Source organism: Prionailurus bengalensis, chromosome D4 (assembly GCF_016509475.1).
Source record: "Prionailurus bengalensis isolate Pbe53 chromosome D4, Fcat_Pben_1.1_paternal_pri, whole genome shotgun sequence".
NCBI lineage: Eukaryota > Metazoa > Chordata > Mammalia > Carnivora > Felidae > Prionailurus > Prionailurus bengalensis.
The window spans coordinates 86784887-86808520 of record NC_057359.1 but is presented as its reverse complement, the minus strand read 5'-3'; the positions used below and the strand labels follow the sequence as shown (position 1 = coordinate 86808520).

The 23634-nt window shown below is 55.3% G+C and overlaps 2 protein-coding genes across 6 annotated transcripts in view; one reads left to right on the top strand and one right to left on the bottom strand.

Annotated features, from left to right (window-relative positions):
- Positions 1 to 5698, bottom strand: part of LOC122474812 (neutrophil gelatinase-associated lipocalin-like) — a 73074-nt gene extending 67376 nt beyond the window's left edge. For 2 of the 3 annotated variants that reach the window (XM_043565976.1, XM_043565977.1), the window contains exons 1-5: positions 5464 to 5698; positions 4808 to 4944; positions 3340 to 3419; positions 3077 to 3196; positions 2756 to 2857 (exon numbers count right to left, since the gene is read on the bottom strand). In XM_043565976.1, the coding sequence (XP_043421911.1) occupies positions 2756 to 2857; positions 3077 to 3196; positions 3340 to 3419; positions 4808 to 4944; positions 5464 to 5601 (577 nt within the window). In that variant the 5' untranslated portion in view covers positions 5602 to 5698. Of the gene's footprint in view, positions 1 to 1709; positions 1852 to 2023; positions 2055 to 2755; positions 2858 to 3076; positions 3197 to 3339; positions 3420 to 4807; positions 4945 to 5463 lie in introns of those variants that run through there. The other variant, XM_043565975.1, reaches the window with a different exon arrangement.
- Positions 5699 to 14065: 8367 nt separating this feature from the next.
- PTGES2 (prostaglandin E synthase 2) lies at positions 14066 to 19348 on the top strand. Of its 3 annotated transcripts, none has more exons than XM_043565972.1 (7): positions 14066 to 14367; positions 15604 to 15801; positions 16487 to 16545; positions 16937 to 17086; positions 17364 to 17564; positions 17948 to 18065; positions 18736 to 19348. In XM_043565972.1, the coding sequence occupies exons 1-7, from the start codon at positions 14098 to 14100 to the stop codon at positions 18856 to 18858; spliced, it is 1119 nt and encodes a 372-aa protein (XP_043421907.1). In that variant the 5' UTR covers positions 14066 to 14097; the 3' UTR covers positions 18859 to 19348. The 3 variants fall into 3 exon arrangements, with proteins under 3 accessions (XP_043421907.1, XP_043421909.1, XP_043421908.1); XM_043565973.1 differs by having other exon boundaries at positions 14067 to 14367; positions 15709 to 15801; XM_043565974.1 differs by lacking the exon at positions 15604 to 15801.
- The last annotated feature ends 4286 nt before the right edge of the window (positions 19349 to 23634 follow it).

Below are 23634 nucleotides of genomic sequence, written 5' to 3'. Positions count from 1 at the left end.
TACCTTAGAGACTTACTCTATCCCTGACCCCCTCTCTGCCTGAGGGTATATAGTCAGTTACCCATCACAACCCCAGTGCATCTCTTCCTGCCCCTATGTCCTGTCCCCACGCTTTAATAAAATCACCTTTTTGCACAAAACGTCTTCCAGGAATATTTCTTGTCCATTGGCTCCAGACCACCACACAGAAAAACCCCAAAACATCATCAGTATACATGCTAGATTACCACACAAATATTTCTGGATTCTAACTGACCTGAATACTCAAATTGGTGCTTTAAACAATTCCTCGCTTTCCTTTCATGATTGGTTAAACTCCTGGACTTAAGGATTTTCATCAGTTACCAAAAGACTTTTATTCGGGCTGCTCTTTCTTGTTATTCTAATTACATTTGGCTGTTTTCTCTCCTGTCTCTCTGCCTGGTGACAAGACTCCATCACTACAATAACTTCAAGCCAACAAATGATCCTTTCTACTAAAGGAGGTTCATACTCATTGTCCATTTTGGATCCAGCTGTCTCTGCCTTCTGTAACTTCTTATATGTTCCCCAACTGATCAATATTGACTCATAGGTAGGGACATCTCTACTCCCCTACTGAACAGGAAGAAGCTACAGAAGATGAGACCTTCCCCTTCAACAACCTTAAAGATGTAAGGGTCAAAATTGTTTAGGGGTGATATGATGAGGAAGAATAAGGCAAGCTGAGGGCAAAGTACAAGCTAGCATTACACCTCCCCCCACCCCAAGTGAGATGTGTGTGACATGCCTCAGACACTGCTGGCTTCCCAAGATCAAAGGAAAGGAAAGAAAACAAATGGTTAACTGATAGAGATCCCAGTCATGCAGGACATGAGTCTCCATCAGTTTATAAATATCTTAGTAAATTAGAAGAAAAAGGCAATCTTATCAATAGCCTAATCTCCAGAAACCTATAGACTCGGTTTCCTGGAGCCCCCACATCACCCCTCATAGTAATATGGGGAAGAAAGGCAAGAAGGAAATGTCAGGTAACATTAAATATCCTGATACCCTGCAGCCCGTTGACAGATACGTGAGGCTGGCAGAGAAGAACATTGCTCAAGGAACTCCCTACTGTCTTAATGTTGATGTTTGCTAGAGGGAAAAATACCTTAGCTTGACAATAGCTAGGCCTCCAGTATTCTGTAAATCTTCTTTAGCATCGAAAATCTCTTTTAAAACTTCCCTTGACTTTACCTCCTCCAAGGCCATAACATAACCAGTCACTCTTCACAACCCAAGTCCAGCTCTTTGTGTCCGTGGGTCCTGTCCCCGTGCTTTAATAAAATCACATTTTTGACCCAAGTACATCTTCAAGAATTCTTTCTTGGCCCTTGGCTCCAGACCCTTCCATCACCCCACCCCTATCACCCTTCATCACTGGTTAAGTGGTGGTGAGATCACCTCGGCCCCCCAACTCTCCCCAGCTGCCTGGCCCTGCCTGGGCCTCTGCCATTGGACCTGTTGCAGGTGGTTGAAAATGGGTGTGAGTTGTGCCCAGGCAGTGTGCTACAAGGCAGGGGCAAGTGACAACTCCTGCTGGTCTGGGGTTGGGCCTGGAGTTGGGAGCTAGAAGGGTTCAGTCAGAGCTGGACTCTGCTTCTGTGGCCTCAATCCCTTTCTGGAAACCACATTTCTTGGGAGTGATGCTCAGAGGGCCCAGAGGTCAAAGAGCACAGACTAGAGACTAGGCGACACATGTTTATTTAGCAAACAAGGAGGGGTTCCATGAGCAAGACAGCCTGGGGAGCAGATGGTGAGCTGTGCAGTGAGAAGGGTCTCCACATCTTTCAGTAGCGTCCAGGCTGGTGGGGACAGCTAGGTGGTGCCCTGGACAGAGATTGGAGGGAGATCAATGGAGTAAACAGAGCCGGGGGCACCTGAGAGGGAGTCAAGGGAATAGAGAGGGCAGCAGTGCTGGGCAGGTGGGACAAAGGCAGACCTGGGACCACCCCCCAGCTGCACCCTGGCTCCCATCAGCCCCCTCTGCAGCCATACTTACCGCACACTTGCTCACTCATCGATGCACTGATCTGTGGGGGACAGAGGGGTCAGTATGGACAAGGGTGTGGGGGGGTGGTCCCTGACCTCCAGGGCCCCTGCACTTCCCCTGGACTACCCTGGGCCTCAGTCTGGTCTAGCCACAGAAGTTCTGGGGCTTCCCTTCATAGACGGTACAGCAGAGGGCTGGATGATGGGGCAGGGACTCGGGGAGAGGCCTGAGGACTAGCAGACCTGGGTGACACCCATTCTCCAAAGGAGGCAGATGAGGCCCAGCCGTGGTCTTGATTGGGCACCAAGCCTTCTGCCTGTTTACCTGCTGAGTTCTGACACACCCTCAGCCTTGGGGAGGCACCTGCCCAGACTGGGCTGCCTGAGGACAAGGGCACCTGCCAAGTCAGTGGTGAGCCAGCCCCAGGGCAAAGGAGGAGGTGGCCCAGGACAAACAGGTCAGGCAGGGAGGAGGAAGAGGGAGAAATGGCCAGGCAAGGAGACTGGGGAAGCTTGGCCCCAGATGTGTAATTCTCATGTGGGCAGGACTGAGCTATTGTGAAGGAGGAAACTTGGGAACCAGAACCCTGGGTGTGACAGGGTCTTCTTGAACCCAAAGTGGCTCCTGGAGCTCCAGTGACCACAGCAGGGCTCTGCCTCCCTCCTCTCCCCCCTTCCCTAGTGAGGCAACATCAGGCCTGGACAGTCCCCATGTGCCCTTCTCTCCCCAGCTGCTGATTACCGATGGGGATTGGGAAGATGATGTGGTCATCGGTGAGGCCCAGGGATTTGGCGAAGGTGATGAAGTTTTCCTTCAGCTCCTGGGTCAGCTCCTTGGTCCTCCCTGTGGCCAAGATGGCTGGTGAGTGGCTGGCGAAAGCTCCATGAATATTGTGGAACCCGTGAATGATGCCTCAGACCCCTCCCTCCTGAGGGGTCTGTGGAAAGACCCCTCTCCCATCTCCCAGGGCTCAGAGTGAAGGGGACCTTGGGGGCTGGGTGTTGTGGGCCTCTTTTCTCCCAGCATGACCAAGAGCAAGGTTCCAGAAGGGGTAAGACCCACCATAGAGGGTGATCTTGAAGAACTCCCGGTTTTTGTAAACTTTCTTGAAGAACACCGTGGCAACCTGGTTGTAGTCTGTGGCCACCACTCGGACAGTGTAGCTCTGAATTCCAGGGTAACCTGCATGGTGGATAGTGAGGGATCAGCCCACCCTGGCCAGGGAGAGGGAGCTATTGCTTCCTCCCCTGTCTCCATTGTTTGGCATCTGTGTGGAGGGGCAGTGAGGTCCTTGCCCCCAGAGACCCACTCCACTCAGGACTCACGCTCAATGTTGTCCAGGTTGAATTGGCCTGGCTGGAAACTTGGGAGGAAAGTTCTGATCCAGTGGTCACAGCGCTGGTTCCTGTGGAACAAGAGGCGTGTGGGTAAGAGGGTGACACCCCATCCTGCCACAGCAGGAGGCCCACACGCCACCCCTCAGATGGGCCTGTCTCTTCCCCGCTGAGCCCATCCCTGCCTGTCCCTGCCTACTCTGCCCTGAGCCACTTGAGCTGCTCAGACTCTCCCTCTGCACCTGCTGTCCTTCCATCTTTGAGGCTGTTTCCCTTGGTGGACTTTCCTCTACACTGTCCCCTTACCCAAGGTATTTGTCTCCTATTTTTTTTAAAACTTTTTAAATGTTATTAATTTTTGAGACAGAGAGAGAGAGAGAGAGAGAGAGAGCCTGAGTGGGGGAGGGGGGAAAGAGGGAGCCACAGAATGCAAAGCAGGCTCCAGGCTGTGAGCTGTCAGCACAGAGCCCTACACGGGGCTCAAACTCAAAACTGTGAGATCATGAACTGAGACAAAGTCAGAGGCTTACCCGACTGAGCCACCCAGGGGTCCCCTGTCCCCTATGCCTATCTTGTGGCTTCCCGCTATAACCTCTCCTGGGGGAATCAACAGAGGCTCCAGTCTGCTGGATGCCAAAGACTCCCTTAGCTGTTGGGCCAACCCTGACCTCTCAGCTGCATCCCATCTGGTCCCCTGGGAACGCAGAGCTGATCTCCCCACACCTGCCCTTCTGCTCCTTCTATGACCGATGCTCTAGTCCCATCCCCAAGTGCCAGAGCCAGAAACCCAGAGGAGCTGGGTAAGCCTTGCCTCCCCTCTCTAGGTCCTAATCTGCCCCTGCTCTGGTCACCTCCCACCTATGACTGATCAGCCTCCTGGGCTGCACACCATCATTCCTCTCCCTGCTGCAGCCACACCCACTCCTCACCAGTACCTGAGGCCTCTGCCACTGTGGTCACCACCCCCTCCATACCGCTCATCAGCTGCTGCTCAGGGCAGCCATGCAATGGCTTGCTGTTTCTTGAAGTGGCTCTCTCTGACTCAGTCCAACAGCCCTGCCACGAAGGTCCCAGGCCTCCTTCTGATGCAGGTTGGTTCCTCAAGGCCCATCCCACAGACCACCTCCCTGGAAGCTCTTGACAAAGCCCTAGGTGGATCCCAGGCTGGATCCAGTGACCCTCCTCCCATTCTAGGACACCTATTCTCTCTTTGTCTTGTTTCCTGATGATGGTCTGTGTCCATTCCCAGGACTGTCTTCTGTCTATGCTGAAGTGACCGAGAAATGTTGATCCAGTGAATGAAAGAAGGAATAAATACAGGGACCCAGTACCCAGCGGTAGGATGAATGATCATCTTTCAGCTTTGGTCACCCCTTGGCTATGTCATCAGTCTGACTCCTGGACCCCCACGGCAGCCCTCTAGGCCCCCCATATTCCCATAGGAGGTGGTGGCTCTTACCGGAGCAGGGTGGAGGTGACATTGTAGCTGTTGTCTTCATTCAGCTCGTAGGTGGTGGCATACATCTTGAACTGGCTGTTTTCTTCTTTATTAAATGCGTTCCCTGCCAGTCCTACGACGTACCATTTCCCCTGGAACTACAATGGGGGCTGATGATAGGCAGGGCAAGGAGCAGTCCCAGGGGGCCCTCCTGCTCCATCCCTGCAGGCACCTCTAGGCAGCCTGGCCCAGAACCAGAAGCCCCTCTAGCTGGGCTGCTGGGACCCAGACTGGCCACACAGGCTGGGCTGATGAAGCCAGCAGGAGCCATTAGGCCAGGAGGGAGCCCTGAGTGTGTCAGGGAGAAGGTGCCCCTTGGCAAGTGGCCAGCTGGCTTCCCTGAGCCTCAGTTTCCTCATCATGTAGAGGGCCTGAAGGTTTTCCCACCTTGCAAGGACTGCAGGGATTTTGGAAGAGAGTGTGGACCTGGGGAGTCAGCTCAGCTGACCCTCTTGTCAGCAAGGTTGGGTGTGGATTGGGGCATGGGGTGTGCCTTCCATCAGGGGACCCGAGGGTAGACTGAGCTAAAGCCTGAGCCCATCCTGCCTCTCCTCCCCTCTGTTCACACTCTTCCCGGAGCTTCCCTGCAGCTGCCCCCCACTCCCCAGGCCTCTTACCAGCTCATCCTGGAAGTCAGGCTGCAGAGGGACCCTGAGCAGAGGCGGGGCTGGGATCAGGTTTGGGGTGGAGTCCTGGGCCTGGGTCTGCAGGGCCCCCAGCAGGACAAGGCCTACCCACAAGAGACCTAGGGCCATGACTTCAGGGCCAAGGAAGCTGGCACCACTCTGGATATCAGCTGAAAGAGGAGGTGAGTGAGGAGGCTTCCGGAGGGCCCCTTTTATGGTCCTGCTGGGCAACGGCTACCCCAGGGTGGAGCAACTTATCCTTTGCCAAATCCAGGAAGGGTGAGGCAATTGCCCGCAAATCATGCTTAAACTTTTGGCAAGCTCTCTGCTCTTTTCCCCAGGTCAGTATTATGCAAGATGAGGGACAGGAAGGTCTGGGAGGTAGGGAGGGGGCTTTCCCCATATCTCCACATCTGTGGCAGGGACAGTGAGTCCCTCCACACTCTCTTCCCCCTGGTTAGCACTGCGTGTGGTCAGGGGTCTCCGATCTGGACCAACTGTCATCTCTGACTGCCAGGAGCCTCTCTGCTCTGGCCCAAGTGTAGGATGGCGTAAGTGCAGTGGGGTCCCCTTCCTGCACCTGATCAAAGCAGAGAATGCTCACATCAACAGAACCATGCTGCTTTGTGGGTCTTGAAAGGGAAAGGAAGAGAAGAGAAAGGAAGGGAAGGGAAGGGAAGGGAAGGGAAGGGAAGGGAAGGGAAGGGAAGGCAGCTGAAAGAGGACATTCCTGGTAGGGACGGACAGAGTGTACCCTGTGCTGTTCATAGAGCCCAGTTCCTGGCCCTCCCAGGGACCCACCCCAGGCCCTGACACAAAGTGAGACACCCTTTCCCTGACCCCACAACCAAAAGCCTGCTGGGGAGTGTTCCTGATGAGGGAGCATAAGGCAAGCCGAGGGCAAAGCACATGATAGGATGCCTCTCATCCCAGGTGGGATCTGTGTGACATTCCTCAGGCACTCCTGGCTGCCCAAGAACAAAGGAAAGGAAAGAAATCAAATGGTTATGTGATAGAAATCACAGTCCTCCATCAGTTTACCTATGTTCTGGTAAATTAGGAGAAAAAGGGAATCTTATCAGTGGCCTAATTTCCAGAAACCTATACTCAGTTTCCTGGACCCTGAACATCACCCTCCTCTCCATAGTTATACGGGGAACAAAGGCAAGAAGGAAATGGGAGACTGGGGCACCTGGGTGGCTCAGTCGGTTGAGCCTCCGACATCAGCTCAGGTCATGATCTCATGGTTCATGTGTTCAAGCCCCGTGTCGGGCTCTGTGCTGACAGCTTGGAGCCTGGAGCCTGCTTCAGATTCTGTGTCTCCCTCTCTCTCTCTGTTCCTCCCCTGCTCTCACTCCATCTCTCTCTCTCTCTCTCTCTCTCTCTCAAAAATAAATATTAAAAAAAAATTTTTTCAAGAAGGAAATGGGAGATAATTTCTTTATGATCTGTAGCTCATTGACAAATTCTTGAGGCAAATATGGAGTATAATATTTCTCCAGGAATTCCCTACTGTCTCTTGATCATAGGAAAATCCCTTTAGAAACTTCTCTTGACTTGATCTCCCCAACCCCATGGTATCTAACCAGTCTCTCTTCACAACCCCATGCAGCTCTTTCTGCCCTAGAATCTCGTCTCTGTGCTTTAATCAAATCACCTTTTGTGCACCAAAGATGTCTCAAGAATTGTTTCTTGGCTGTCAGGTTCAAAGTCCCACCATTCCCATCTGGAGTCAGCCCCTCCCCATCTCCATGCCTCATTGGTAGGGTGAACCCAGACCTCACCTGGCTCCCAAGGGACTTGGTCCCTCCTGGGGGCCCAGTGGACAGAATCCCCAAGCTGGGCATGCCAGCCAGAAATGGGACAGCTTGACAGAGCAGAGCTCTGAGGCTACAGTCCCAGTTCCATCCTGTGGGAGGACAATGGGGGACGTGCATCCTCACTACGTGAAAAGGGGTGAGGGGCTGGGGCCCCAAGGAGGGCTCTCCCTGCTGCTCTGGACACCGGGGACCTTGGGTCACAGTGAGTGCTAGGACTCAGCCTCATCCTTGAGAGGTCACTGAGGGGTCACCTGCCATCTCCGGCCATAGTCTTTGGCTGTGGAGCCCAGGGGTTTATACCTGGGCCCCCAGAAGTGTTCTCGCCATGGCTGATCCCAGCTTTGTCCTGGAGGGAAACAGTTTCCTCATGGGGGCTTGGCTGTCCATGGAGGGAGCGATGGGTCTCAGACCCTGGGCAGTGTCTCCTAGACGTCACCAAGAGGGCCAGCATTGAGAGAATGCCTGACCTGAGGCTGTCCTGAGGGCTCACTGGCCTCAGATGACACTCCCGGGGATCTCAGGGGCTCTTCCACCTGCTACGGAGGAACCAGCTCCCCTAGCATGGTCTTTGGGTGGTGCGCCCCGAGGGAAGGGACTCCGGGGGTACTGAGGTGGTGAGTAGGGGATGGCTTCCACCTCCCTGAAGCCAGAAAGTTCCCCAAGGGATCCCTGCCCCCTCAGGCCTGTCAGGGTGATGAAGGCAGGAGGTGAGAATGAGCAAAGCTTTGGGGTATGATGTTGCCATCAAAGCCCAAGTGCCCTCGAAGGCACCAGTGGCCACCCCCACCCCCGTCATCTCCACTTACAGTTCCGTGAACTCCACCCCTGCTCCTCTCCTTGACCTTAGAAGGTATCTCTGAGTTTGCATGACTTCTAGATGTAGACGGCTAGAGCTCCAGAGAATTTTTTTTTTTTAAGTTTAATTAGTAATTTCAAGAGAGATAGAGACAGCACAAGCCGGGGAGGGACAGAGAGAGAGGGAATCCCAAGCAGGCCCCACACAGTCAGCACAGAGCCCGACGGGCAGCTCCATTTCACGACCATGAGATCATGACCTGAGCCGAAACCAAGAGTCAGACGCTTAACCAACTGTGCCACCCAGGCGCCTAACTAGGGGAGAGGCAGTGCTCTGGATCACCAAGGAGTCACTGGACAGAATATTCTAGACTTGAAATGTCATGAGGTAGAATGGCCAATGCTCCTTTGGTATTAATTCACACCTCTGCTTGCCAGGGTATGAACTAAGGAGGGGTTAGGGCCCGGTCTGCAGCCTGAGAAAACCAGGGCCAGGTGCAGGAAGGGACAAGACCCAGCTCATGGGCCCCCGTTTGAAACCTGACTCTCCTAGGTGCTGCCCACCCGCTGCCAGTTTTCCCCTCTGTAAAGACAGCTGCAGACAAACCATAAGAGACTCTTAAATACAGAAAACAAACTGAAGGTTGCTGGCGGGGTGTTGGGCATTAAGGAAGGCCCTTGTTGGGATGAGCGCTGGGTATTATATGTAAGTGATAAATCACTAAATTCTATTCCTATATTATTACACTATACGTTAACTAACTTGGACTTAAATTTTAAAGAGAGAGACAGAGAGAGAGAGAGAGAGAGAGCTGCCCTGCAAATTCTGTGAGGTGCTGAAAAGAAAACCATAGGCCCAAAATGGATTCACTTATGTTAAGGGCCCCGTCTCTGCGAGCTAAGACCTAATACCTAATCTCACTGCAGTTTCGGTCCCCCTGCCCCCACCATGTAACCTTTAACTGGTAGGAATGGAATTTCCTGGTCAGCACAATGAAACTTACTGATAGACGCTTCCCGTTTCCCATAGGAGGGTAACCTTGCCTAAAACAATGGATTCTTTGGTAATAATTTCCTTTTCTCTATTCCTTCTCTATCTTTAAAAAAGCTTTCCTTTTCTGCAGCTCAACAAAGCTCCTCTCTCTCTATTTACTAGATGGGATGCTGCCTGACTCATGAATCATTCAATAAAACCAATTTGATGTTTCAAATTACTCAGGTGAATTTTTGTTGTTTAACGGAGGCCACGCACACACACACACACACACACACAGGGTGTCTCTACACAAGGCCATCTCGGAGTTTCTGATCAAACCCATTCTTCTCTCTGTGTTGGCTCCAGGCCTATCTCGGGCCCACTGGCCTTGTCTCTCTGTTCTCATCTTTGTGTGGTCTGGCCTCAGCTGACACCTGGTGATAGCCATCTTATCACCCCTTCCTCACCTAGCTGCCTCTGTCCTCCTCCACTGGCTCAGCCCAGGAGCCGAGGGAAGGGAGAAGAGTGAAGGGGATGAGGCCTGTCCACGGATTTGAGGCTGAGCAGTGTGTAGTATCCCAACCATACTTTGTGGGGGCCCAAGGACAGTCATGGTCATGGCCGGGCCAGAGATCAAGCCAAGCTATGGTCAATGCCAGCCAACAAGATGTGGGTACTGGGCTGGTTGGAGCTGGAGGGGTGGGGACCAGCTGGGGGTACCCATTGCATTTAGCCTTAGGAAGGGAAGAGTCCTGCAGGCTGGGCTGGGGATAAAGGTAGAGTTCTGCCTCCCCTCCTCAGAGTCCAACAGGGCTGTGGGGGGAGGGTCAGCTCAACATGCACACCCGCCTCATGTCAGTTGAGACTCAGCACTCAGAGGGATGGCGGAGGACCATGGTGTGGACTCAGGCCAACTCCAAGGGCTCCAGGGTAGACAGGACCCTGAAGGCCACACTATTCACCCGTGTGAACCTATAACAAGCTACACAGAAGCCTTGGGGCCAAGCCCCTCCTGGGAGAGGCCAGGACTGGGCCTTCTAACCCAACCTCTGGGTCTCTACAGTATAGCAGAAACTTAAAAGGCATCCACACCTAGGTTTCTCTGTGGCAAGAAGCCAGGAGAACTCCAGCTGCTCCAGACCTTCCGCACTGTCTCTGGAAGGTGGTTCTCCCCACTCCACATACCCAAGAGGAGAGGCTCCAAGGGACTGCAGTGGCCTGTCTTCCCATAGAGATGCCCAGGCCCCACCCCTTGTCTAATCACCCAGGGGAGCAGCAAAATGCTCTCTGGCAGTTCCTGCACCTCAGGAATCCCGTCCAACCCCTCGGACTGGTTTCTGTAAGACTGAGCAATGTCCAGCCCAGTCCATGTTTGAGACACAAGCAGTCCTCTCTCCCCTGCTTGAAGGCTGGGCAGGCCATCCCCGGGGGAAGGGGACAACTGGACTTCTCAGAGCCCAGGACCGCACCTGGGAGGAGCCTCCAAAGGAGATGCCCCCTGGAGGCCAGTCACGGCAGCAGGAACTCTTGGTGTCCACCGGTGAGCCCTCCTTGCTCACTGCAGGTCCAAACACACGGGAGGGGGAAGGCCTGCTCCTCCAGAGCCTTGGCTTGAGTTTCTAGTTTTCAGGAGTTTTCCAACTCCCACGCCTCACCTGTCATACTAGGGCTCACCAGGGGCCCTCAAGGATCTCCCGGCTCCTGCCCCTTCCACGGTTGGGGACCGTGCCTATGGAAAGGCTCTGAAAGGCAGTCCCTCCCTACCTCTCCCATAATATGCCCATTGGGTTCCTCCCTCTGCAAAGGTCCTTTGGGCCCACAGGGCAGTGGGGAGCGGGCCCTGCCATACAACGTCTGGGCCTTGTCAGTCTGGGCCTTAGGTACCTGGCCCAAGCACGCCTCCTAGCTGGATACTCCTGCCTTTCACTCCAGGACCTGAACTCCCATGCAGGCTAGAGGGCCTATGAAGACCACAGTGGGGACTAGAGGCCACTGCCCTGGGCAGGGTCTGCGGTGGACATCCCAGTGCTTCGTTTATCAGGTCTGTGGCTGAGCCTCTCCCTCTGGGGAAGGGGGTCATGAGCAAGGTTGTGACAGGCAGTAAGGACAAGGCCACACCCCCAAGGGAGAGCACGTCCAGCTTTAAAAGAAGGGGCTAACTTGGGATCAGTGGAGAGTGGGGTGAAGGGCCAGGAGGCTGGTGCAGGGGGTGGAAGAAATGCCGAGAACATGCACTGAATCCTCTGCAGAGGCCAGAGTACAGAGCACAGGTCTGGGTGCCTCCCTGGAATCGGCCCTCACCAGACACTGAATCTGCCAGTGCCTTGTGGCAATGCCTTCCCAGCCTCCAGAACTGTGAGAAATAAATTTCAAAAACATTTTCGAGGGGCACCTGGGTGGCTCAGTTGGTTAAGCATCCAACTTCAGCTCAGGTCATGATCTCACGGTTCATGAGTGAGTTCGAGCCCCATGCATCGGGTGAGCTCATGCCCCGCTCTGGGCTCCACCCTCTGCACTCTCTCTCCCTCTCCCTCTGCCCCTTGCTCACTCACACTCTCTCGCTCTCAAAAATAAATAAATAAATAAATAAATAAATAAATAAATAAATAAATAAATAAATTTATTTATTTAAATTTTTATTTGAGTAAAGCTGACACACAATGTTACATTAGTTTCATGTGTACAACACAGTGTGATTCGATATCAGTCACCAATCTGTCCCCATGCAAGATCATGGACTCTAGTCCCTATGCTGCCCTTGAGAAATAAATTTCTGTTGTTTATGAGCCACCTAGTCTGTGGTATTCTGTTAGAGACTGAGATAGTCACCTCCCCATGCCGCTGGATCTCCCTGTCCTGGGCCACCTTCCCTCCAACGCCCCTGGAGACCCATCTTGGGCCACCTCTTCCCCCACATCCTTTGGTCTCCTGTTTAGCCATACCCTTGACCTTCTCTCCAGAGCACCCTCTCCAAACAGTGAATTTCCTACTTTTAGGATCTTCTGGAGAGGATGCTTATTTCCCAATCATCAAATTACTGCAAAAAATCACCATGAACTTTTTAGGTTAAATTAACACATTCCAAAGGCCAGAATCGAAAATCAGAAGTTCACTGTGCTGGGGTGCCTGGGTGGCTCAATAGGTTAAACGTGGACTCTTGGTTTCGGCTCAGGTCATGAGCTCACAGTTCAGTAGTTCGAGCCCTATATTGGGCTCCGCGCTGATGGTGCAGAGCCTGCTTGGGATTCCCTCTCTTTGCCGCTTCGTTGCTCTCTCCCCCTCTCAAAATAAATAGTCTTAGAAAAGAAAAATAAACAGTTCACTGTGCCAAATCAAGGCGTGGGCAAGGTCGCACTCCCTCTGGATGTTCCAGGCGGTTATTCCCCACCTCTTCCAGCTTCTGGTTGCTGCTGGCCTTTGTTGGCTTGCCGCCCCACTGCTCCAACCTCTGCCTGTCTTCCCATCACCTTCTCTCCACTGTGTGTGTAATCTCACTCGCCTCTCTTCTGAGCACACTCGTGATGACAGGTAGGGCCCACCCAGATGATAGGGGATGACCTCCTCCTGTCACAATCCCCCCTCATTTAAAAGGTGGAACAACAAGAGGCAAAGAAGGAAGGAAAGAAAGTAGAAGGAAAATAAGGGAAAGGCCAATCATTAGTTTTGAATACCTGTCTTCTACTATTAAAACATCCGCGAGTTAATGAGAATCATTTTCTTCTTCTCTTAGACATTTGAAAACCGAATGCACTCTGGGTCATATTATGAATCCGGGGTGGGAGGGCTCTGCGGTCCCTTCCATGCCCCCAGCGCGGCCCAGATTCCCCTTCCCAAGGAGGCAGCCCTGAGAAAGCGACGGTCGCGTCAGCAGCCCCTCCGAGTCACCTGCTTCCCCGAAGCCGCCGTCCCCGCCTTCCGCGCCCGCCTCCGCCGGCCCGCCCAGGTCCCCGTCGGGGCCCGACATCGCGGGCTCCGGTGCCGCGGCGACCATGCAGCCGACAGCCGGTGGCGGGCGGAAAGTGGGGGCGCCTGACATAACGCGGAGCGCGGAGAGCGAGATCAGGCGAAGGAACGCCACCACACCGCCATGTCCGCGCAGCACCAACCCCGCCCTGCTCCCGCCAGACTCCGCCCTTCACGCCCAGCGTTCTGTCCCGCCGCAGCCCAGCTCTCGCGCTTTCTCCCGCGAGCCAAGCTCTGTCCCCGCCCCGCCGTCAGACTCCGCCCCTCCCCGCCCACAACGTGACCCGCCTTTCGGATGGCAGCGTCTTCTTCAAGCCCCGCCCCTCCCCCGGGTGCCAGGCGGGGCCATCCGGGGCTGCCCGCCGAGAAGCCTAGGTGCTGGGGGGCCGGACCCTCAGCTATGGCGAGCGAGCCCCGCAGAGGGGCAGAGACAGCCTCCACTCAGCCCCTCCGGCCGCTGGGGACCTACGGGTCAGTCAGTGAGCCGGCGCCTCCACAAAGGCGAAATCCGAGACACGTGGTTTCTAAGGCCCCTTACGTGTATGGAAGAATTTATGGTTCGGGACGCAGAAGAAACCGTGCAGCAGCGCGGGAGGGCAGAAAAAGCCAGAGTTGGGGCACCAAGTCCGGTTCGGCTGTTTCCGCGGCCCTCCTGGACCCAATGCTGTGGCCCTTTTTCTGACACTCTGAAGGGTTCAGTATCTTTCGATTGGGTGCATGAGGTAGAAGTTAATAAACACACATTCCGGAAGACCCTGGGATCCGAAGGCCACACGGCGAGTTCCTGCATTCGGCTCGGGGTCACCACCGAGACCAGTTATATCTCATGTTCAGAAGCCGGGCCTTTAGCGACTTCCATACATCCCAGGGTGTGTTTGAGCGGCTCTGATGGGTGCGTGGAAACTGGGCGCCCGGGACGCAAGCCCATTCCCTCCAGAGTTGTCCTTCCCCGCTCGGCGTCACTGTCACCCCTAGCAACCCTCCCGCGACGGAGACCCGTCCCTTTAAGGGGAGCCTGAGCCCCGGCGGTCTTCGTTTCGCGCGCCCGCCCGCGGCGCCGGCGGAGCGAACATGGCCCAGGTTGCGCGGGCGCTGTGGCCGGTCCCGCACGCTCTGGCCTGGAGGCTGGGCGGTCGCCTCCAGTCGGCACTCCCCGCGCAGAGCCGGGCCGGCTTCGCAGGAGCGGCAGGAGGCCCGGGTCCCGCTGCTACCGCCCGCAAGGGGTGCCCGCGGCTGCTGGGGGCGGCGGCGCTGGCCCTGGGGGGCGTCCTGGGGCTGTACCACACCGCGCGGTGGCACCTGCGCGCCCAGGACCTCCGCGCAGAGCGCTCTGCCGCGCAGGTAAGCCCGGGCCGGATCGAGCCGCGGGTGGGGGTGCTGGGGGGCAGCAACGAACTTCGGGACTTCTGGCGGGGTCAGGTATCGCCTCCTCCGTCCGTTCGTGACCTTGGGCAACTGACTTGGTTTTAAGTCTCTGAGCCCTTAGCGTCCTCATCCGTGAAATGGGGTCGCTACTAATGCCTGCTAACTAGAATTGTTGTCTTTGCCCTAAAGTCGTTTTCTAACGTGTTCTTAGACTTTTTAACGGAAAGCTTTGGAGATCACAAGAAAGGGAAAGAAAGCTTGCGGAGTTTATTATTTTCCATGCTTTTTTTGTCATTTGTCATTTGGAAAGTAATAAACGTTCCCTAAACCCTTCCACTGCCTTCAGATCCTAAAGCTGTGTATTTATTAGTGTTAGTGTTTTTAGGGAGCCGATGACCCTTAGATTCTAGGCCCCCGGAGACAGAGAGGGACAGGGAGGTGTCCCATAGCCGAGTGGTGGCCCAGCTGCCCTCGCAGTGCTCCATACACATCACCAACACAGCCTTTCTCTGCTGTGGCACCCACCATCCATCCACAGATGCCCCTTTTCTGGACCCAGGGGAGCAGGATGGTGGGAGGGGAGTGGCCTTCTCTGTATCTCTCTGCCCACCCCCATTGGCCAGCTGCAGTTTCCCATCTGAATGGTGAGGAAGGTGGACTGCCGCTGTGGCTTTCCAACATGAATATGCAGCGGCAAAAGCTCACCGGGGGCTGCGGAACATGCAGATCCAGGGCCGAAACCCAGCTACAACCCTCCCCACTTGGAGATCTGAGCTAGACCCCACTCTGACAAGTGCTGGGCTCCGCCCCCTCACCCAGAGTCCCTTGGGCTGAGGGAGTGGCGGTGGGCACTCCAAGTTGAAACAATTGCTCTGCATCTCGGGTGGCACACCTGGGAATGTCTGATGTCCCCTTGGGATAGGAGGGAGAGGAGAGGTATCTAATGTTGAACAGAGACCGGAAGATGCTTCCTCCCCATACTTCCTACCTTGGGGGGGGGGGGGCGCTGGATGGGCGCTTGAGGCTGGACTGCCCACTGCACGAGCCTGCTCCCCACCTCCCTGTGCCTCCCTTTCTCTCTGCCACCTATCCCCGTTCCTCCTGATGTTCCCTAGAAGTCATCCGAGAAGACTCCCTTGGGAAAAGCTTGCTTGGGGGTGGGGCCTGGGCGCCAGGCTTCAGAAGCCCCTCCTCCCTCTGCTCCCCACCCAGCTCTCCCTGTCCAGCCGCCTGCAGCTGACCCTGTACCAGTACAAAACGTGTCCCTTCTGCAGCAAGGTCCGCGCCTTCCTCGACTTCCACGCCCTGCCCTACCAGGTGGTGGAAGTGAACCCCGTGCGCAGGGCCGAGATCAAGTTCTCCTCCTACAGGAAGGTGCCCATCCTGCTGGCCCAGGAAGGAGAGAGCTTGGTGAGCCTCAGGGAGCGACCCCCCATGTCCTGGGTTTCCCTGGAGTACCCCCGAGTTAGGCCCTGCTGTGCAGCTCTGGAAAAATGTGGGGTCTTTGGACCTTGCTGAGGATTATGAACCAGCTGGGCCAAAGGAGGCAGAGCATCACAGAACTCAACAGTGAGCTCTGAAATCAGGGTGGTGTGGGCTCAGGGTGGGGCTTTGTCACTCCCTGGTTGTGTGACTAAGGGCCACTTAGTCTCTCTGGGCTTGCTTGTTCATTAATCAAAGGAGGACGATACTCTTGGGTGGTAGGAAATGGTTGGCACAGTGCTTGGCTCCTGGCTTGTAGCTTCTAGAGTCCACCTTGCCCCCCACTGTCTGGGAGGCCGGACAGGCAAGTAGGGAGGTCCAAGATGTTAGGTCCTCCCCATACCCTCCTTCCCTTCAGTCACACTTGGGCCTCCCTTACCCAAGATGGGCCTCCCTGAGGATGGGGACTAGGTCCTTGGGGAGGAGAAAGCTCAGCGTGGACATCAGTTTGGGGGACGAACCCCCAGGAATGGATATAAACAATGCCAAGCTTCCCCCCGACCAGTTTCCTCGAATGCCTGGGGGTTTGTTTTAAGAGGACCCTGGTGACCCTGCTGGTGGCCAGACAACCCCTACCCACGCCCCCAATTTAAACCAACCTCTCGTTCTTCAGCAACAACTGAACGATTCCTCGGTCATCATCAGCGCTCTCAAGACCTATCTGGTGTCGGGGTAAGGAGCCCCTCAGAGGCCCAGTCTGGGGTCACATTTCATCCCTTTCATCTCCAGGGAGGCCTCACCTGGGTTCCTACAGGGGCGCAGGGTAGGGCTGCTGCCCGGGTTTCCAGAATGAGCCATGGGCTTTTTACTCTGAGATACCCCCTTCCTTTCCTCTGCACGTCTCCCTCCACCAGGGAAGTGCTTCTGGTGTTTGCCCCAAGTCCCTCTTGCTGCAGGACCTCCTGTGGCACCCACGAGAGGGTGGAAAGTTTTGCGGGTTGGTGCCGGTTCCATCCCGGAGCTGGGTCAGGCTGGGGTAGATACTTACCCTGAGGAGGTCATGGCTCAGCCCCCGCGGAGGAAGAACTACTTGGGATGAGACTCTGGATGTCGTCTCCCAAAGGCAGCCCCTGGAAGACATCATCACCTACTATCCACCCATGAAGGCCGTGAACGACCAGGGCAAGGAGGTGACCGAATTCTGCAACAAGTATTGGCTCATGCTAGATGAGAAGGAGGCCCAGCGAATGTACGGTGGGAAGGAGGCGAGGACGTAAGTGAGGCCGGCGCAGGTTCCAGGAGGTGGCAAGGGCGGGGCCTTCCCAGAGGGGACAGGCTGAGCGAGACACTGTAAGGGGGGAGCACTATGGGAGACCAGGAGGGCTGGGGCCACGGCCAGGGCTGAGTCTCCTTAAGGACCTCCTGCTCAGGCCTCAGCTTCCCATCCGCACGCTGCGCGGTCTAGACAGCGTACCTGCTCCCGCGCCTCCCAGGCCCCAGGCTTCCTAAAAGCCCGCCTGGCCTGCCCTCTGTCCCCACTTTGTCCACAGGGAGGAGATGAAGTGGCGGCAGTGGGCAGATGACTGGCTGGTGCACCTGATCTCCCCCAACGTGTACCGCACTCCTGCTGAGGCCCTGGCCTCCTTCGACTACATTGTCAGGGAGGGCAAGTTCGGGACAGTGGAGGGTGCCGTGGCCAAGTACATGGGTGCAGCTGCCATGTACCTCATCAGCAAGAGGCTTAAGAGCAGGTGATGATGGGGTGTGTGTGTGTGTGTGTGTGTGTGTGTGTGGCCTGCTGTCTCTCAGTCCCTACTATAAACCAAGTCAGGACTCGAACTCAGAACTTCCAGTTGCCTCCACCACCCCAGGGGAAGCAGGACTGGCCTCAGAGTCCAGAGCTGGGTGCCTGCCTTCTGCCTTCTTCTGTTTCCTTCTCTGTGGTCGGGTCTCTTTCCTCCTCTGCCCACGGCCTCCCTGTCTGGGACAGATGATGACTGATTTTTGCAGGGGTGATGCCCCTCGGGGGAGCAGCCCTGCCCCCCCCCCCCCCCCCCACCGCGAGCCTTGCTGCTGTCGCAACCTGGGCTGAGGTTTGGAATTCCCCTGATGGACTTCCCCCTTCCCCACCCAGGCACCACCTCCAGGATGATGTTCGTGCGGACCTCTATGAGGCTGCCAACAAGTGGGTGGCAGCCGTGGGCAAAGACCGGCCCTTCATGGGGGGCCAGCAGCCAAATCTGGCTGATCTGGTAAGTGTGGTGGTGGCAGGGGTGCCCAGACCTGAGGGGCCTGTCTGGGCAGAGAAAGCCCGGATGTAGGCAATACCTCCATCTCAACAGCTCTCCCACTCCGGAGGCACCTGGCTCCCTGCAAGGAACTGTCTTGATTTACATAACTGACAGGCTCAGAGGAGGGGTGGGCTTCAGGCCCAGCTTGATCAAGGGGCCCAAATGGTATTAGGTCTCAGCCTCTCCTGTTTCATCTCAACCCCTTGGGGTTGGCTTTAGCTTGAGGCAGGCCTGGGTCCAGCGCTCCAAGCTTGCACCCAGCAAAAGTCCCGGGACGGTGTCTTGTTGGTCTGGCTTCAATGCCAAGCCTTGAAGCCGTCCTTCAAGCCAAGGTGGAATATGTTGATTGCCAGGTCCGGGTCTTAGGGCTGGGGGGCGAGGGGGGGGGGGTCCCCTCTCCTCAGCACATTTTCCCAAAGGAATCTCTGGAGGTGAGGGTTCTTGCCCAGATGTGGGGTGTGGGTGAAGGGCAGACAAAACCTATAGAAATCCCACACACTTCACTCAAAGCCCCAAGTGCAAAATTGGCTGTTTAGTGAGCACTTTCAGAGAGGAGAGGTGACGGGCCCCAGGGCACACAACTGGTGGAGGACAGGGCAGGTCTGGACACCCCCTCTGTACCCACCCCCAGGCAGTATACGGTGTGCTGCGCGTGATGGAGGGCCTGGAGGCTTTTGACGACCTGATGCGTCACACCCACATCCAGCCCTGGTACCTGCGGGTAGAGAAAGCCATTGCTGAGGTCCCCCAGTGACCTGAGTGTCCCAGGAGGGGTGCGAGACAGCAGAAGACACCAGCTGCCAGGACCAGGACCATGGGGTCAGCACCTGGTGATGCTGGTGCGCTGGGGGACAGGATCATTCTGCATCTTGCCCCCACCCCAGCCCCAACGTTCTAGCATTGGACACCTGCTGAGGCCGTGGGACGCTGGGGGACAAAACCCAGGTTTGATTTCTGTTCGTAGTCCCCCTGAGGGGCACGCTGGCCCCAAGGAGCCAGCCCACCCCTGCCTCCCATCCTGGGCCTCCCTACTTTCAGCCATTCTCGGGGGCTCTCAGTGGCTGCTGTGTCCACACCTTGTGGGTGGGGATTGGGTCGGGCTCCTGTCCTGGACGAGGGAAGTGGGAATAGTCCGGTTCGCAGAGGATTTCATCCCTGGCTCCTCTTGGCTCCTGCCCTTCCCAAGTGCCCCCGAGACTCTGTGTCATGTTGGCAATAAAGAAAAGGTTTGCGTCTGTCGTGGAGATCTGTGGCGAAATGCTGCATGGGAGGTTTCAGAAGGAGGCCGTGTCCAGCCCTGGTGGTAACTGCTATCTGTCCAGTGCCTTCTAGGTGTCAGGCCTGGGGTGAAGGACTTAGCAGGCTTTGTGTCACATAAACCCTGGCACGCCACCACAGGATAAGCAGCAGGGAGGCTTGAGGGGTCCCAGGGCATGGGTCCAGCTCTGCCCCTCGCTGACCGTGGGACTTGGGGCTGTGGCGCCCCTCCCTGAGCCTCAGTGTCCTCATCTGTCGAGTGAGCATAATGATAGTCTCCACCTCGAGGGGAGGTGGTGAGGGTTTGATGGGGAGGTGCAGGTCAAGTGTGGAGAAGGACACCGGGCTCAGAGCAGGGGCTGGACGGATCTCATCCTGCTCTACACATCAGGAGAGAAGGTTCCAAGAACACTGTCCCTTTCAGGGCCCTCTGAGGCAGGTGGGCACCCAGGCTTCAGTCCCAGGCCTGCGACTTCACAGGTAGGGGACTCTGGAACAAGGGGTCTAGAGGGAGAAGCCAGCTCTAGGAGCAATGGTCGTTGGGGGCGGGGGGGGGGGGGGGGTAAATGAGTGGCGCCCCCTTCTGAGCAGAGCACCCTGGTCGGGGGTCCCCATTCCCCTGGTCTCAGCAAATGAAGAGCACAGTGGCCTCCCCAGGCCAGACAGGTGGCTAGTGGGCAGAACTCTACTCCCTGGGCTCTCCCTGCCGGGGCAACTGGGCAACCCCTTCCCCCAGACCCCCTCAGGAGAGTTTTAAAATTTTATTTTCTTTATTAGTTTTTTTTTTTAAACATAAAAATAATTTGGGGCACGTGGGTGGCTCAGTCAGTTGAGCGTCCAGCTTCGGCTCAGGTCATGATCTCACTGTTTGTGAGTTCGAGCCCCGCATCGGGCTCTGTGCCGACAGCTCAGAGCCTGGAACCTGCTTCCGATTCTGTGTGTGTGTGTGTGTCTCTCTCTCTCTGCCCCTCCCCCACTCGCAATCTGTTTCTCTCTCTCTCTCTCAAAAATAAACATTTAAAAAACATAAAAAGAATTCATGTGCCTTGTGATGGCAGACATTGAAATAAGAGGCCTGAGGAGCATTCTGGAGGCAAAACAGCCTAACGTTTGGAAGCAGTGGCCTCAGTCTCTCCTGCAGAGCTGCTCTGCTACCTGCTTGTTCTCGTTCCCGTCACAGGCTTCTGTCCTTGTCAGCGCATGTGACGCTGGCTTGTTCTTCACAGCTGCAGAGTGCTCGCTGCATGGATAAGCCATAGCCCACTGGCCAGGCCAGCTCCCCTTCCTGTCTCCTGGAAGTGCCTCTCCTGTGGGAGGAAGGAGAGAAGCCAAGGCTGGAGGCCACATCAGTCTGTGGCATGAGGCCACCTCCAAGAGCCACCCTTGTGTCCAGAATACTGTTCCTCTGAATCAGTCAGGCCTTAAGTCCTCAAAGGCCTTTGCTCCAGGGACCCGGGCCTGCGGATCCCAGTCTTCCCTCGGGCAGGATAGGAACTAGGCCAGCAGGGCTGTGGGTCCCCCAGGGAGGGCCTTCCCTGCAGCCCTGTCCCTCTTCCCATCTCTTCACAGACAGCCTTTTCCTGCCACCCAGCTGTCCGTGACGCCGTGGCCAGGGGAGGGTCTCACCGCCCACATCTCCACCCTATGCTCCCTGCCCCTTCTTTCCTGCTCAGCCCAGGGATTGTGTCTCCCAGCGCAGGCTTCCCCACTTGAGGCCTGGTCTGGCTAAGGAGGCTCAGGTACAGGCCAGGCCCCAGCTACCACCTACCTTCTCCCTGTTTTCACAGATTCAGATATTTTCTTCTGTCTCTGCATTTCACAGAGGAGGATATGGTTGTGGCAGAACCGTGTGCTGGGGACAGGGACCTGGCTGGGGGCTTTTTCCCTGGGGCCGCTGCAGGCCGAAAGGCACCCACCGGCACCCTCCACACCCTCCTCCACTGACTGGTCACCTTGATGAAAAGGCCAAGGACGATAGTAGCTAGACCTGTTCCCTGCGACTGAGGCTGGAGAATGGCCAGTCAACCCAAGGCCACCGTGGGACACCAACTGAGCGTGCTTCTTCCCCTGAGTATCCTCCACCGCAGGTGACAACCCTGCCTCAGTTTTCCCAAATGCTCCTTGGCCAGCCCCTGGGTATATTTTCTCATAACCACCAGAGGGCAGTAGAGGATGCGAAACAGGGCCGCATGCTGCCACCTCGTGACCAGCTTCAGAGAGCAGCTTCAGAGAGCAGACAAGAGAGCATCTCTTGTCTGGCTGGTCTTTGTTATCCAGCGACTCTTGGCTCATCTATAAAATGCGTTGAGCAGGTAAGGGTCCAAAAATGGGCAGGCAGGAAAAGCCACACCTCTCGGAGGAAAGGGCCCCAAGCCAAGAACCTCTGCCCCATTTTGGTCAGGCTCAGATCAGGGCAGATGCCCTGTGGCCTTGATGACAGCAGAAGGCCTGAGGTGGGAACCTTGTCACTACCTGCTGTGACCTTGGACAAGCCCTGGGAGGTCAGTTAACCTTCGTGGGGTTGATGAGGTTGGAGATGGGAGCACTACACAGAGTCAGCGTGCACAGTTGACATGTGATGGGCGTTTTATGCAGCCGGTGGGGTCTGCTGGCGTCAGAACACTCTGTTCCCAACCGGGCTTTTAGGTCAAGAGCTCCAGGAAATAAGAAGAGTCGTGAGAACAGCGAGATCCTTCTGCCCTGGGAGTCAGGGAGGTCTCTGGGGAGGACAAGCCACAGCTGGGGCTTCAAGAGTCAGGAGGATTCCGGTTTGCTGTTTTTGTTTGTTAGACTGTTAAAATTTAAAATTTCACTTTGATTATGCAAATGATGAATGTTTATTGTACATAAATAGAACTTTCAGATAAGCAAAAAGTTGATACCAATTATTCATGGTCCCACCAACCTAGAGATATGAGCACTCAAAATTTTTTTGGAGTACAGCCTTCTAGATTATTTTTTATGTAGCCCACATATAGTGCATGTGTGTGTGTGTGTGTGTGTGTCACACACACAGATAGGTATAGATAAAATTTATATTTTATAAATAAATATCAGCTAAATGGGGCCTATTTTATGGCAAGGATTGTTTTGAGCACTTTACATACTTTACCCCATTTAAGCTTTGCTACCCCACGTTACAAATGAGGAAACTGAGCCATCAGAGAGGTTAGGTGACTGGCCCAGTGTCACACAGAGCTAGTGGGTGGCAGAGGTGGGATCTGAACCCAGGTCTGCCTCCAGAATCTGTGATCTTTTTAGGTACATATGTATGCATGTCTGTCTGTCTGTATTTTAATGTTTATTTATTTTTTGAGAGAGAGAGACAGAGACAGAGTGTAAGCCAGGGAGGGGCACAGAGAGAGGGAGACACAGAATCCGAAGCAGGCTCCAGGCTCCGAGCTGTCAGCACAGAGCCCGACAGGGGGCTTAAACCCACGGACCATGAGATCATGACCTGAGCCGAAGTTGGACACTTAACCAACTGAGCCACCTAGATGCCCTCCTTTTTTTTTTTTTTTTAAAGTTTATTTATTTTGAGGGGGAGAGAGCGAGTGTGAACAGGGGAGGAGCAGAGGGAGAGGGAGAGAGCATCCCAAGCAGGCTCCTCACTGCCAGTGCAGAGCTGCATGTGGGGCTTGAACTCATGAACTATGAGATCATGACCTGAGCCGAAACCTAGTCGGACACTTCACTGACAGAGCCACCCAAGTGCCTCCCCCGAATCTGCGATTTTTTTTTTTTTTTTTTTTTTAAGAGAGAGAGGGCCCAAGTGAGCAAGGGGCAGAGAGAGAGGGAGAATCCCATGAGGGGCAGAGGGAGAGAGAAGCGAGGCTCACCTGAAGTGGGGATTGTGCACACCCAATGGGAAACTCAGACTCACAAACTGTGAGATCATGACCTGAGCCAGTCAGATGCTTAACCAACTGAGCCACCCAGGCGCCCCCAGAATCTGTGATCTTAACACAGTGCCTTACTGCTCCTCTCTCTCTAGGTAAGTTTTTCCTTTTTTTTTTTTTTTTTTTTTTTTTTTTTTTTTTTCAGTTTTTAACGTTTATTCATCTTTGAGAGCCAGAGAGAAACAGAGCACTACTGGGCTGGGTGGCGGTGGGGGGTGGGGGGGCCGAGAGAGAGGGAGACACAGAATCCAAAGCAGGCTGCAGGCTCTGAGCTGTCAGCACAGAGCCCGACGTGGGCTTGAACTCACTGACTGTGAGATCATGACCTGAGGTGAAGTGGGACGCTTAACCGACTGGGCCACCCAGGTGCCCCA

Coding starts and splice junctions, on each gene's coding strand:
- PTGES2 (XM_043565972.1), top strand. CDS start 14,098: ATGGCCCAGGTTGCGCGGGCGCTGTGGCCGGTCCCGCACGCTCTGGCC. Junction 17,087..17,363: donor GGTGGGAAGGAGGCGAGGAC/GTAAGTGAGGCC, acceptor CTTTGTCCACAG/GGAGGAGATGAAGTGGCGGC. Junction 18,066..18,735: donor AGCCAAATCTGGCTGATCTG/GTAAGTGTGGTG, acceptor ACCCACCCCCAG/GCAGTATACGGTGTGCTGCG.